Source organism: Carassius carassius, chromosome 22 (assembly GCF_963082965.1).
Source record: "Carassius carassius chromosome 22, fCarCar2.1, whole genome shotgun sequence".
NCBI lineage: Eukaryota > Metazoa > Chordata > Actinopteri > Cypriniformes > Cyprinidae > Carassius > Carassius carassius.
In genome coordinates, this window is record NC_081776.1 from 16,954,573 (window position 1) to 16,969,667 (window position 15,095).

The 15,095-nt window shown below is 40.2% G+C and overlaps 1 protein-coding gene across 1 annotated transcript; it reads right to left on the bottom strand.

Moving 5' to 3' along the window:
• Positions 1 to 6,086: 6,086 nt before the first annotated feature.
• On the bottom strand, positions 6,087 to 15,095 carry LOC132099062 (6-phosphofructo-2-kinase/fructose-2,6-bisphosphatase 3-like). The gene is made up of 15 exons (XM_059505487.1): positions 14,778 to 15,095; positions 12,952 to 13,080; positions 12,691 to 12,787; positions 12,521 to 12,587; positions 12,369 to 12,443; positions 12,233 to 12,289; positions 11,998 to 12,122; positions 11,701 to 11,908; positions 10,340 to 10,486; positions 10,152 to 10,256; positions 9,937 to 10,066; positions 9,509 to 9,571; positions 9,352 to 9,416; positions 9,091 to 9,270; positions 6,087 to 7,444 (listed from the first exon to the last, which is right to left on the bottom strand). The coding sequence occupies exons 1-15, from the start codon at positions 14,857 to 14,859 to the stop codon at positions 7,391 to 7,393; spliced, it is 1,584 nt and encodes a 527-aa protein (XP_059361470.1). The 5' UTR covers positions 14,860 to 15,095; the 3' UTR covers positions 6,087 to 7,390.

The window sequence follows — 15,095 nt, forward strand, 5'->3', positions numbered from 1 at the left end:
AGGTATTCGGAGAACGTTGTCTGCCATCCGACAGCGTTTTTGGTGGCCTACTATGGCCGCAGATGTTAGACAGTTTGTGTTGGCCTGCCCCACATGTGCCCAAAGTAAGCTTGTCAATCGCCCTCCTGATGGTCTACTGCATCCTCTCCCTATCCCTTCCCGTCCTTGGTCACACATTGCCCTTGATTTCGTCTCTGGGCTTCCTCCGTCGAAGGGAAACACTGTAATTCTCACGGTGGTGGATCGCTTTTCCAAAGCGGTTCATTTTAATCCCCTGCCCAAGCTACCCTCCGCCCGGGAGACCGCCCAACTGGTGGTGGATCACGTCTTCCGTCTCCACGGGTTACCGGTGGATGTGGTTTCTGATAGGGGTCCCCAGTTCGTCTCCCGGTTCTGGAGGGAATTTTGTAGACAGATTGGGGCCTCTGCTAGTCTGTCATCTGGTTTTCATCCTCAGACCAATGGGCAGTGTGAGCGGGCCAACCAGGATCTAGGAAGAATGCTCCGCTGTCTAGCATCCAACAATCCGAGTTCCTGGTGTCAGCAGCTCTCCTGGGCAGAATACGCCCATAACACCCTTCCTGCGGCCGCGTCAGGTATGTCCCCTTTTGAGTGTGCTGTTGGTTATAATCCACCTCTGTTCCCATCACAGGAACCTGACGCAGCGGTTCCATCCGCCCTGGCTTTCGTCCAGCGCTGCCGTCGCACCTGGGAGAGAGTCAGGAGGATTTTGGTCCAAGCCTCTGACAGAACCAAGGCTGCAGCTGATCGTCGCCGGTCCTCTCCTCCTACCTATGTGTGTGGTCAACGGGTTTGGCTCTCTACCAAGGATCTGCCTCTCCGGGCGCCTTCTCGTAAGCTGGCACCCAGATTCATTGGGCCTTTCTGCATCACCAAGGTGGTTAGTCCGGTGGCGATCAGGCTCAAGCTCCCTCCTACTCTTGGTCGGGTTCACCCGGTGTTTCATGTTTCCAGGGTCAAGCCTGTGTTCTCTTCCCCCCTTAATCCTGCTTGCAGTCGCCCCACCCCCCCACCCCCTCGTCTTGTGGATGGATCTCCTACCTATACGGTTAAGAGATTACTCGATGAGCGGCGCCGCGGCAGGGGGTTTCAGTATCTTGTGGACTGGGAGGGGTATGGTCCAGAGGAGAGGTGTTGGGTGCCGTCCCGGGACATTCTGGACCGCTCGTTGATTGAGGACTTCCGGCGGCATCGAGGTAGGCCCCTTCCTAGAGCGCCAGGTGACGCTCCTGGGAGGGGGGGTACTGTCGGGTCTCGGGGCTAATCACCTGTCTTTTTGGTGTGGGTGTGTGTGTTGGGATGGTGACAGCTCACCACGTCTGCCTGTTTGTGTTTTCCCCGCCTCCCTTGTTCCCCGTTGTTAACCATAATTGCTCGCCACCTGTTCTCTATGTCCTTCTAATTTTTTCCCCTTTATTATTCCCTGTGTTTCTCTGTCTATTGTCAGACTGTTGTTATTCGTTCCAATAGCTCCGATCATCTAGCAGTTCTTTGTACTCACCCTGTCGTGTCTTGTCCTCAGGCTCCAGTGTGTTTGGCTTATTTCTCTGCTCTAGTTCTTACAAGCCCAGAGCTCCTAGTAGCTTCTGCTGTTCATCCTGTCACTACGAGTGAATCCTGTGAAACGTGACTCATCTGCTGTTCATCCTGTCACTACGAGTGAATCCTGTGAAACGTGACTCATCTGCTGTTCATCCTGTCACTGCGAGTGAAACCTGTGGAGCGTGACTCTTTCTTCTCTGTCTCCGCTTTGTGAATAAAGCCTTGAGTTTACCCGCACCTGAATCCAGCCTGCTTTCTCCTGACAATATCGGCCTATATCAAATTTGTGTGTTTTGTCAAAAATTTTAGAATCCCTTGTTTCAGACCAAATAAAAGAGTTTTTATACTCAAATGAACTCCTTTCTAAACTGCAGTCAGGCTTCAGGAAAAAGCACAGTACCGTAAAAAAAAAAAAACAGTACAGTAAAATATACATACTTGTCGCTCTTGATAGAAAGCAATTCTGTGCATCACTTTTTCTTGATCTGTCGAAAGCTTTTGACACAGTGGACCATGCTGTTTTAAAGCAAAAGCTTCTTTGTCTGGGATTGTCTGATTGTGTAGTTTCCTGGTTCATGAATTATCTGGGACTTAGTGCATTAAATGTGATGGTCTATGTTCTGCATTAGCGAAGGTCCACAAGGGGGTGCCACAAGGCTCAATATTAGGTCCTCTCTTGTTTATGTATATAAATGAACTAGGCCACAATGTAGCGGATGCTAATATGCATTTCTATGCTGATGACACGATTATTTATTGTTTTGGATCGTCCGCAGCTAAAGCGGTTGAGTCTTTGCAGAAAGCTTTTGATGTGGTTCAACGTACGCTTATGCAGCTTAAACTGGTTCTCAATGCTGATAAGACCAAACTGATGCTGTTAAGTAATACTAAGAAGGTTTCTCAAGCTCCTCCTCCTGTGTTCACTTTGACTGGAAGTGTCATAGAGGTGGGTCATTCTTATAAGTACCTTGGTATCTGGCTTGATGAAACTCTCACTTTTAAGCCTCATATAGACAACCTTGTGAAGAAACTCAAACTTAAACTGTCCTTTTTCTTCCGCAATAAATTTTGTTTTTCTTTTAAAGCAAAAAAGCAGCTAGTCACTGCAACTTTTTTATCTGTCTTAGATTATGGAGACTTGGTCTATAGGACCGCTTCAGCACAATGTCTGTATTAGATTGACACTGTTTATCATGCATCTCTGAGATTTATTATGAATTGTAAAAACTTGACCCATCATTGTGAATTATATTCCAGAGTGGGATGGCCATCGTTGCCCAACAGGACATCAGGGCACTGGCATAGTTTTATCTATAAGGCCATGCTTGGTCTTTTGCCATCCTACATCTGTAGTTTAATCACATGGAGAAGTGTTGGTTCTTATTCATTGCGATCAAATGATCACTTGCTGCTCTTTGTTCCATTTGCCCGTACAGAACTGGGAAAAAGGGCTTTTGTCTACTCTGCTCCTTCTGCATGGAACTTTTTGCAAAAAGACTTGAAATTATCTGAATTTATTTCCTTAAATGCTTTTAAGTCCAGATTGAGAGAACCTGAAATAACCTGTTTAAATTGTAAATGTTTTTAATTATTTGTATTGTATAACTTTTATAAATGTAATTGACTGTGTTTTTGCTGCCTCTTGGCCAGGGCTCCCTTGAAAAAGAAGTTTTTAACCTCAATGGGACTTTCCTGGTTAAATAAAGGTTAAATAAATAAATAAATAAACTGAAATGGAGAGAACTGAACCTCTGTAGCAAAAATCTATGATGTTGCTCAAGTAATTACGACGACTGAACGATGAAACCATTTATAAAAAAAGGAGGAAAATCTCACAACATGAAATTAAATACAGTTTTGAAATGAAAGTACAGAAACTCTTCTTTTTTTACGATTTCTCAGAAAATGCTATAGTAGAAAAATATTTTATATACTGTATAGTTTATTCATTAAACATAACATTAAATTGATATTCTTCTAATTAAAATATAAGAGCAAATAATAGTCAAACAAATATATATGTAACAATGTACAAACTATAATCATCGGGAAGAAGGAGGCGGGAACCGGCAGACAATCAAATCAAACTTTAATTACAAAATAAAGACAAAACAGCACGTCAACCCCTCACGGACGACTGACGCGCACAAATCAAAATCAAAACACGAACTAAAACCCAGGCCTGGTCCTCTCTCGTCCTTCACTGTCGTCGCTCCAGTTTTATATCCTTTATATCCTTCCATCTCCTCCGTGGGACTGTTGCCTGACGTTGAGCTTGCCTGGACACTTTTTAAGGAGAATTTTGAGAAAATTGTAAATAAACATGCTCCTTAGACAAAGCACAGAGTAAAGGGATGGGAAAACCCTTGGTTTCCTCCAGAGTTGTCAGACATTATCCATCAGCGAAATGTGGCATGGGCTAAAGCTAGAAATGGTGATTCTGCCACTGACTGTTCCATTTTCAGACAACTAAGAAATAAATGTACCTCTCTTATCAAAAAGGCTAAATCAGAATATTATTTATCAGTCACAAGTGAAAACCTCAATAATCCACAGAAATTTTGGAAAGTCATCAAGTCTCTTTCTGTGAATAAAAGTAATGAAGCCCTCCCAAAATTTGTCTTAAAAAACTCTCTCCCAGTCTACTACAGAGTTGATGTCTTAAATTGCTTTAATGAGCATTTTGTATCAGTTGGTTCTCTGTCCGAGTCGACAGGAGTAGTCGCTTTCACTCCATGCACAAACTCCTCAGTGTTTTCTGGAGAGCCTTTTAATTTTGTTTCTTTTACTGTGCAGCAGGTGCATGGAGCTCTTAAAGCGTTAGATCACAAAAAAACCTCCTGGACCAGATTTAATAGAGCCTTACTTTTTGAAAAAGGCGGCTGATTTTGTTGCAGAGCCCCTTACAATTCTTTTTAATCTGTCAATTCAAAACAATGAAATACCATCAGTTTGGAAGTCAGCTTTTGTTACTCCCTTGTTTAAAGGAGGTGATCCAGCAGTTTTAACTAACTATCGGCCTATATCGGCCTATATCAAATTTGTGTGTTTTGTCAAAAATTTTAGAATCCCTTGTTTCAGACCAAATAAAAGAGTTTTTATACTCAAATGAACTCCTTTCTAAACTGCAGTCAGGCTTCAGGAAAAAGCACAGTACCGTAAAAAAAAAAAAAACAGTATAGTAAAATATACATACTTGTCGCTCTTGATAGAAAGCAATTCTGTGCATCACTTTTTCTTGATCTGTCGAAAGCTTTTGACACAGTGGACCATGCTGTTTTAAAGCAAAAGCTTCTTTGTCTGGGATTGTCTGATTGTGTAGTTTCCTGGTTCATGAATTATCTGGGACTTAGTGCATTAAATGTGATGGTCTATGTTCTGCATTAGCGAAGGTCCACAAGGGGGTGCCACAAGGCTCAATATTAGGTCCTCTCTTGTTTATGTATATAAATGAACTAGGCCACAATGTAGCGGATGCTAATATGCATTTCTATGCTGATGACACGATTATTTATTGTTTTGGATCGTCCGCAGCTAAAGCGGTTGAGTCTTTGCAGAAAGCTTTTGATGTGGTTCAACGTACGCTTATGCAGCTTAAACTGGTTCTCAATGCTGATAAGACCATCACGTCAACCCCTCACGGACGACTGACGCGCACAAATCAAAATCAAAACACAAACTAAAACCCAGGCCTGGTCCTCTCTCGTCCTTCACTGTCGTCGCTCCAGTTTTATATCCTTCCATCTCCTCCGTGGGACTCGAGACCGGTGGGTCGAGCAGGTGTTGCTCATCTCCAATCACTCCACCGGCCTCGCTTTGTTCCCACAGCTCTCGGCCCCGCCCCACTCATCACAATATATATATAATTTTGGCAATAAAAGCATATTTTCAGTTTTTAATAGAGTAAAAATAATATGTTTTATGTAAAGAATCTGCGCACACACAAATAAAATAATTAAAGATATACAAAGATTTAAACATTTATATTATATATATATATATATATATATATTGCTCTCCTGTTGCACGGAACTGCTGGCATGTGACAGATGCAATGTGACTAGCATTTCATGTAAATTGCATCATTTCACAATCATTTGAATGGTAAATGAAAGATTTGACTGGTTATACAACAATTTTCCACTGAAGGCAACAGTAAAAGTGTCCAGAGGGCCATTAAACACAGATAGAGCTCATTAGAAATTAAGTGCATGTGGTTGCGGGTGAAATGGCGGAGGAGTTATACTACTGTGTGACTGAATAAAAACAGCAAACGAACCGAAAGCTACAGGATGCTCAGTAGGATGGGAAAAGGTCGCCCTATATTTGACCAATTCTGGATGAATTGCAAGAAAAGGAAATGTGAAAACAAACAAACACCCACAAATCCTCATTTAGATATATAAGTTTATTGATATAGTAAATGCATATAAATAGCTTGCTTTCTTTCGAATGAGACAATGATTAGACTTGTTGATATGCTGTATGATCTCAGTAATGAACAAAGTGCTTGAAACGCAGAGTCTAGTACAAATAAATAAATATTATTTTCACAAAAACAGGAAAGATATTACAAAATATGGTACAAGTATCAGAAGCACACAAATGAATTACCGTTAAGAGCCAATGTACAACATTGCAATCAGTCATGTGATGAACAGAATGTTTTTTGCACTAAAAATGGAGCCACAAATAGTCTTCTCAGAACTGTATATTTACAATTAAAGCTGGTACTTCGATTTGAAGTGCTGAAATTTAACTCCTACAAAGTCTCTTAATTCTAATTGTAAACATTTGGTTTACAAGGGTAAATCTGTACATACAATACCCAACACTAGTTAAATCTCTTCAGTTTGTGACATACAATAACAAAGCTGAAATGATAAAAGTACAATTTTATATATATATATATATTTTTTCTAATATAATTATTGTATTAGAATGTAAAAAAAAAAATCAGCTCTGGCATGATAGCTCAAGCACTAGGCACTCTAGGAAATTAAGAAATGTACAGTATAAAAATGTATCTGACATCAATCACTCCATAAAATACTATATACAACAAATATAAACACTGCTTCACTTCGTCCCACTCCAAACACACATAAAACACCCTGTTCTTTTAAACCTTGCATATCAACCTTGTCCTCAGGTCTTAAAAACGCACAAATGAAAACACACAAAACAAAAACCACCCTCACAATCCATATCCATAACACAAATCATCTGAAACTGCAGCGGACAACATTGAGAACTTTTAAACCGCTCACAAAATTGCGAGCAGCATTACAAACGGAAAGATGCATCACTGTCCTCGGAAATTAAGACAAATAAATGTTAAATGATCTAAATGTGCAATTATAATGTGCAATGTATTTGCAGCATTTGTTTGAAAGCTCGTGCAGAAAAGCCATGAATCAGCCGTAAGTGTCTGCGGGTGATCTTTGGTGTGTTTAAGCATCGTGCTTCCTAAATTTCAGGGCATATTCTTAACATCAATGTTAAAAAAAAAAAAAGTGTTATCGTGTTACATTAACAGAGAATAGTGTCCAATAATGTGTGGGTGTTTGAAAACAATCACTGCCAATGGCCTCCGGTTTTCCCTTCATACCCAAAAAACACATAAAAATTACTAAACTCCATACTAGTACAAACCACACGATACACACATTAATAACACATTCATGAAGGACCAACAGGAAAACCCACAGCTGATCTCAGTGTCCATTTTTGGGAGTCGAACACTCATGCACCTCTCTGGGAGGAAAAGAGGAAGCAGCTTGGCAGGAAACTCTTCTGCGATGAGTCAAGCAATGCAGCCTTAATCTCAGAGGCAGAGCTGGGGGGGTTCATGGCACTCTGTGGAGCATTTCTTCAGGTTCTGCGAAAAAACAATGTTTGATTGTTTGGTTAATTACTGAACAGTCGGTCTACTCAAAAAGCTAGCTGCTAGCTCACAGAATTTTAGCATAACATCAGTTAGCATAACAGAAAACGGTTATGTTATGGTTTAATCGACATGGAATTTGCCCTCAAAATGGGAATATGTCCAAAGAATTTGAACAATGAACACAAACTCTACAGATTCTGTCTACTCTGCTGGTTTAATTCCATGAATCATTTGGCTAAAATAATAACCATGTTTACTCCGTTATTAGCATCCGTTTCAGGTAGTTCGTAAGCACTAAATAAAACTGTAAACACAAGATATTAATAGCAGGTGTAAACAGGGCCCAAAAGTTTAATTCTACCTCCTTTTAAAACATTTTTCAAGATTGTAATCCAATCTGCAAGATTCTGTAGATTTTTATCCCCAAAATCACTATAGGAAATGTTTGCAGTCTGGAAATTCAGAACCCTGAAACGTTCCGTTATCGACCATCTGCTATACTATAAAGCTACTCTTCCACATTAGTTTCTACCATCATTACCTCTATATCCCAATAGAGTCGGTGTTCATCTCTCTCTTCACAGCAGTTCAGTCAGTGTACTGTTTGAGTAAATGAATTACTCCGGGATATTGGTTTGTTTTAACTTAGAGGAAGTGTCAGCCACATTAAAAAAGTTAACAACTTAAGTCATTTGCGGATTAATGCGTTTTGGAGACGCGAACAGTTTAAAACGATTCAGTTTGATTTGGTGAACGGTTTCAAAAAGATCCGGTTACATCGAATGATTCGTTCGCGAACCGGATATGACAAACTGCTTTGTTTTGAACTCTCTCTCAAAACAGACACGGAAGAGAAGACAATGCTGAATAAAGTCGTAGTTTTTGCTATTTTTGGACCAAAATGTATTTTCGATGCTTCAAAAAATTCTAACTGACCCTCTGATGTCACATGGACTACTTGGATGATGTTTTTCTTACCTTTCTGGACATGGACAGTATACCATACACACAGCTTCAATGGAGGGACTGAGAGCTCTCGGACTAAATCTAAAATATCTTAAACTGTGTTCCAAAGATAAATGGAGGTCTTACGGGTTTGGAACGACATGAGGGTAAGTTATTAATTACATAATTTAGCAAATTGGGCGAACTAACCCTTTAATGTTCATAGTTCACAATAGCATTCTCCAAAGCAGGTCAAGTTACAAAAAAATTATGTAATGTTAAATAAATGCAGGTGGTTTTATGTTAAAGAGCTCACTGGTGTGACATAATTAGAAAGAAGACTACTGGTTGGTTAGTTTTAATAAATAACCAAGTGACAGATTCACACAAAGACAGAATATGCGTTTGACTGGGCGTCAACAACCAAAATATATGCAACTTTTTTTTGTTGCATTAAAAGTCGATAAAGATGTGACGATGGGTAGAATTATTTGAAGATGATAAGGCAGAAACAGAAATAGGAAATACTTACAGACAAGCTTCACCAAGCCAGTGCTGTAGTACATGAAGTGGAATGAGGAAGGATAAATGAAAGGAAACAGAAAGAGGATGTGAAAAGGCGAAGCAGGAAATTATTAGTACGTCACTACAGAGTTATGGAGTGAAGATATGACACTGTCACTGTGGCTCACCTGCGTGGACAGAGCGAGAGTGGTGTGTGAAGGTGAACACAGGGTCAGCTGGGTGGGCGTCACCTCTCTGAAGATAGTGTTTTCCAGACCCTCCATGCGGGGCTTCTTATTGGATTCAGGGCTGGTAAAAGGGGTCACACTGTTTCTCCTGATCAGAGTGCTCGGGCCTCTCTTCACATCCTAGAGAGAGAAGGAGCAAGAGATTAGAAGCTGAAATGGTACGGTGATTGTGTGTACTGCTGTAGATGCACTTGTGCTTACTTCTGGTCTGTCTCTATGGGTGTTCACTGCCTCCACATTCAGAGAGATGGATTCAACTTTGCATCCTTTAGACAATAACAATTACACACAGTTAGTTTGGGTTATATCTCTTCTCAAAATGATTCAGATTAGATATAATCAGAGATAATAAACTTACCATAAGCCACCGGGGTCAGCTTCAGTACTGTGTGGAGTGGACACTTCAGGTACGGCATCTCATCTGCCGACAGGAAATCAAAGGTTAGTATGATTGCACTGCAAATAAGGATGGAAAAGTGTGCAGATGCAAATAAGGGGGTCATTTGCTTAAGTATTAGTGAACAGTTTCCCTTATGTTCCCGATGTTACCTACTCTTTTTAATGCACTTCTTTGTCAACTCTCTATCTTGTGGCTTTAGAAATCATTTGGAATATTTTTGGAGCTCATGTGGAACTTTCTCTTCCATTTTGTGTAAAAGTGCACATGGGACATGCTGCTAAACTTCTACCATTTTCCATCGAAAAATGAAACTCATAAGAGTTTAAAATGACTTGAGGGTGAGTAAATGACGACGTGAAGTTTCATTTTCATTCAGAAAATCTCACCTGCACTTTTGTCCAAGAAGTAGGCTAGTAGGCAGCGTATCACCGCCTGGTGACAAATGACCAGAACATTTTCATGTCGTTCCAGTTCCATGATCACGGGTTCCACACGCTGAACCAAATCCTGATATGACTGGAGAAAGACAGGAGCATTTAATTAAGGATGCTTTCTTATACTTAGTCGCAGTAAAAAATAAAGGCATTTCGTCTGTATGTACCTCTCCGGAGGGGTAACGGTAATAGTATTTGTCTTGATCTCTGAGAGCAAACTCCTCTGGAAACCTCTCCCTCACTTCTTCATAGGTCATCTCCTCACAGACACCCTAAAGACAACACAGAAACATCTTAAGGACATTGAAATGGAGTAGCATTGCAGAAAAACCAAACCAGAGATGCATGCACTTACGCCATCGATCTCATTCAGGGCTTTCCACTGCTCGTACGGCACATCGAGGGCCTCGGCGGTTTGGATACTGCGACGCAGCTGGCTTGTCCAAACCTTCAAGTCCTTCAAGTTCTGCTCTTCTACAAATTTAGCGAGAGCTCCTGCAAACTACAGAGTGGGACGGTTTGTTATTCCGGAGAGTTTGGACAAATTGGACACATGGGTAATTTAGTACTCTTGGCTAGCACAGAAAATACCGTCCTTGGCACCAAATTGAGCTTACTGGCAACAACATGCCTGTTTATGACGACTTGCAAAGGTATTAGTCAGTTTAAAGGTCCCATATTGTCAAAGTTGAAATTTCCTGGCTATTTTCATGATAACTGATGTCTAGGGGCTATTTAACGACCGTATAAATTTCAAAACAGTCAGTCCACAGTAAAATGCAATGATTTTTCACGAACTGTTATGACTTCTGTTAGAACTACACGGTCACCTCCTTCAGTCACCACCCCAAGCACCGCCCACCGCCCCACTCTTCTTTTGTCAAACCCCCAGACAAAATCGCGTCCGTGCCATTGCTGAGCATTTAGCAACAACAGCACTGAAACTTGTCAAAAAGGTTAACTTTAACCACGAAACCAGATCCGCCAACCTGTAACGTTACTCAATCAAAGGATGGACAATCTGACAGGAATGTTACTATGAGGTGGATCAAATCTATGGTGTATAGTAAAGAAACTCATCGTGTCTATCTAGCACGTACATAAACTCGTCCATAACAACAAAATACAATACTTTATTGAACCTTTTCTATAAGTGTGTGCAAACACAAGCATTTTTGATGATTGTTTCGGTCCAGTCTGCTCGTTTTATCGTGTTTTACCATAGCTGTCATCGGTTTGTTTGTCTGGCAGTGGCAGCAGATATGCGATCAAATTTCTAATTTGAGGCTGTATTACGTCGATTCTGGCACCCAACATCACAACAAGATGATATTTTAAGCTAACATAGCCGAATCTGCGCTGGTTTGAGTGGACCACCTCCAGTCGTCAGATGACCCTAGTTACCGGTGGTTGGCCTGGCCATGCGTCACTCAGAAAACAACAGGCCAATCAGAAGAGAGACTCATGAATATTAATTAGACATGCTAAAATCGACCTGTTCTTAGCAGACCTTCCGAGAAAGGAGCTGTAAAAATAATATAACGAGATGGTTTTTGGTAATTATACTGCAAATATATATTCTTAAGGACATCAAACCCTAAAATAAAACTCCAGAAAAGTGTACAATATGGGACCTTTAAGATGAGTCAAGAACTATTCAAAAGTCAAACCTCCTGCATTATTTTCTCTATTTTCCCAGATTTCTGAGCGTAGTACCTTTCGTCCTCGTGTAGACAGTCCAGAGTCTCCGCCCAGACGGCCCTGCAGGTTGTGTAGGCTCTCACCATGGCGACACAAATAAATAGACCGCGGCTGCACGTGGATGTTCATCAAATAGTAGACGATCCGACTCTGGATGTGGTCTTGAATACGGTTCACCAGGAATCTGCGACCAACGTCAATCACTTTGATTAAGGACAAATTTCTGGGAGGAAAAACAAGGAAACGTGGTTAATCTTGTGATATTAAAGACAAGTCAGTGGCGAAGAAAGTGTGTGTGCATTGCTAGCGTACTTGTCATATTGGTCAGGGTCAAGCGGCTGATAGTTCATCCTGTAACATTCGATTCTTTTCTTAAAGTCCTCCATGGCATCCGTCTTGTTGCAATCTTGATAGTCAGGACATGACACCTTAACTTCCTGTTTAGGTATTTATCTGATGTTAAGAGGTTTTCCAATCTCTATTGCAAGTTATTAAGAAGTCATTGTGCAAAAATGTATGAACGTTATATATTAATCATGCAGCTTACCAAGATATTAGTAGCGATTACATTTGGGTCGTCACAAAGAGACTCAATGAAGAAAATCTGCAAAAGTACATTTGTATAAGTGGTCTTCATCCCTGTAATCGTCATCAAAAGCAATCTTCAAGAGAACATAACTGACCTTGAAGCCATTTACTGCACCAAACTCCAAGATCATATCTCGTCGCTCTCTAGTTGTGTTTGTAGCATCAAAAACCTGTGGTTAGATACGGTGGTGAGGATCTGCTCTTCTCAGCATAGCTAGCGGTTTATACATCTACAGAAGATACTCACAGCCACTTGACCTTCCTCTTCAGTGAGGTAAGTCTTGACATCTCTCAGAGCGGCTAAGGCACACTGCCTGAGGACAAAACAAAATGATTCATTACTCCATACATCTACATAAACAAGTAGAAGAAGACTTTGTTTTCATGTTATGGCATTGTGTCAAACACACAACTCACTGTCGGATTTTTACGGCATCCTCGTTGTCCGATTTGAAGAAATCGTAAGAGCTATAGTGTTTCACTGCCTCTCGTCGATACTCGCCAACGTTAAAGACTAGAAACACACATATTCACAATTAAGGATTCCTGCAAAATGTTACGATTGTGTATAGGTGAAATTCATAAAGCAAATATATTGCATTAAAATAAGAATTATATTATTATGTAATATATACAGTATGTAGTGTATATATATATATATATAGCTTGATTTTGTACCTTTTGTAGGAATACCAATCCAGTTAAGGTAGCGTGTGAGTTTCTTTGAAATGTAGGTTTTGCCCCGAGCAGGAAGCCCTACCATCACTATCACTGTTGGGGGGTTTGCCAGGTGGGGGCCTCCATGTGCTGAAACAAAAGATAACAAAATACCTCGTCACATTTTGCTATGAACAGAATCACAGCTTGACATTCGTCTATATTTTAGGTTTTTTTTTTTTTTTTCCTCTCCACATGATGACTCGGTCCTGTGTCTGGGCAGCCTGTAAATTACCCTCCCAGTCAGCCAATCAAACAGCCAGCTATGGGCCAGGTCATGTGCGCACAGACGCACTTTCAAAACTAAACATTTACTACAATTAAATGCACATGCACATTCCGCGCCGCCGGCAGCAAGACGTTAACCGGGTCAGACGCAGATAACTCTTACTTTCTCGTACACACAGAGACACATAAATCCTCAAAGAAGTAAATGTTTCTGTGCATGCCTTAAATTTCATGGGAATTCTCACCAATTATATGTATTTATGCAGTTGTGCATTAGGCTGGGATTCCGAGTTTTATATATTCTAATTGACTTTTTATTTCATCCTGTTATTTATCGGTTAGAGTAATCCCTATCAGAGAGAGAGAAAGTATGCAGCAGTTCTTCTCAATGAATTACAGACGTCCATTGGCAGGTGGCCTTATGAATGGGCAATGTGAACCAGCACAGTCGGGGTTAATACTTAAGTAGATTCTTAAGAAGATCCCAAATGGAAACACAACCTCAAACTCAGACAATGATCTTATTAGACTTTTACTGGCTATCCACGTACAATGACCAGACAGAATCTTATGGAGAATATGGTCATAATTCATTCCAAATTTTAAAAGAAAATTATATTATATATCTTAATGCATAAATTAAATTCGGATTCATTTTAGGGACATTAACATGTTAGACATGAAATAACATTTTTAAATTATTAATAAATGTATGCATTTAGCAGACACTTTTATCCAAAGCGACTTACAGTGCATTAATGCAAAAAAAATGCACCTAAAATGTGTTCCCTGGGAATCAAACCCACAACCTTGCACTGCTAACGCAATGCTCTACCACTGAGCCACAGGAACTAGACATTGTGAATCTTACTGTTGTTTTAGGAGGAAATTTAGAAGGAAATTTAGTCCACCATATTTACATATTTATAATAGCAATTTCATGCAATGTTTTGCAATACTGCAAAAAAATAATAATAATAATTATTATCCTGGATACAATTATTTCAAGTTATTAAAATCTGCAAAATATATATTTATTTTATTTAAAGTTTTATGGTCTGCTGATTTATTTTTTGCAGTCGTTCTGTCTTTAATAACAAACATCGCCATTTCTTTCTAACTTACCAAATATGAGCGCTTCTGTATATGCTATTTATCATTTAATACAGTAAATTATGCCTTCATTATAATTATAATCACAGTAAACAACAGTGTGATATCCCGCTTGTGCGGAGTCATTCCTATGCATGGCATCACGTTCACGCCAATTGTAGGTAAATATATTGCACCAATCAGAGCCCAGCATGATTGGAAAACCTCACAGTCTATGGTCAAATCCCTATTCAGAGTTCTTCAATGCCTTGGCGTCATCACAGTGCCAAATGAGTTCGAAAGCCTTCACAAAGGAGATGCGCGGGGGTTTCCATGACAACAGAATCACATGAGCCTTCCAATCTTTAGCCGGCTATTTCAGAATGTTAAAGGACCAGTTAATTCTGTAACATTTGTGCTCACCATTCTTTAATATGAAATCAAAATGTGAACATAGAATCACTTACATATGCGGGGCATTGAAGGTTTGTCATCCTTAGAGGGAATCCAGATTTTTTGGATCCTGTTTTGGGTTAGTTCCCTTGGCATTCCTTTCAGATCGGGATTATATTAGCGAAAAACTGCGGCACGTTAACGTTACACACCGGCTTCGGAAATCCCAAGACTGTTTGCGAACACAAACGAAAAATCAAGAATTAAGACACTCTTCTTTGTAACTCTTCTTCTTTAAAAGCTGTTTGAAGATTTGCGCCGATTTGTCTCGGTTATAATTTTGAAGACCACCTCGCTCCGCTTCCCGGTAATCTCTAGCATCACGTTTCTCA

Coding starts and splice junctions, on each gene's coding strand:
- LOC132099062 (XM_059505487.1), bottom strand. CDS start 14,859: ATGCCAAGGGAACTAACCCAAAACAGGATCCAAAAAATCTGGATTCCC. Junction 10,257..10,339: donor CCCTGAATGAGATCGATGGC/GTAAGTGCATGC, acceptor TGTTGTCTTTAG/GGTGTCTGTGAGGAGATGAC. Junction 9,271..9,351: donor CCCATAGAGACAGACCAGAA/GTAAGCACAAGT, acceptor TTCTCTCTCTAG/GATGTGAAGAGAGGCCCGAG.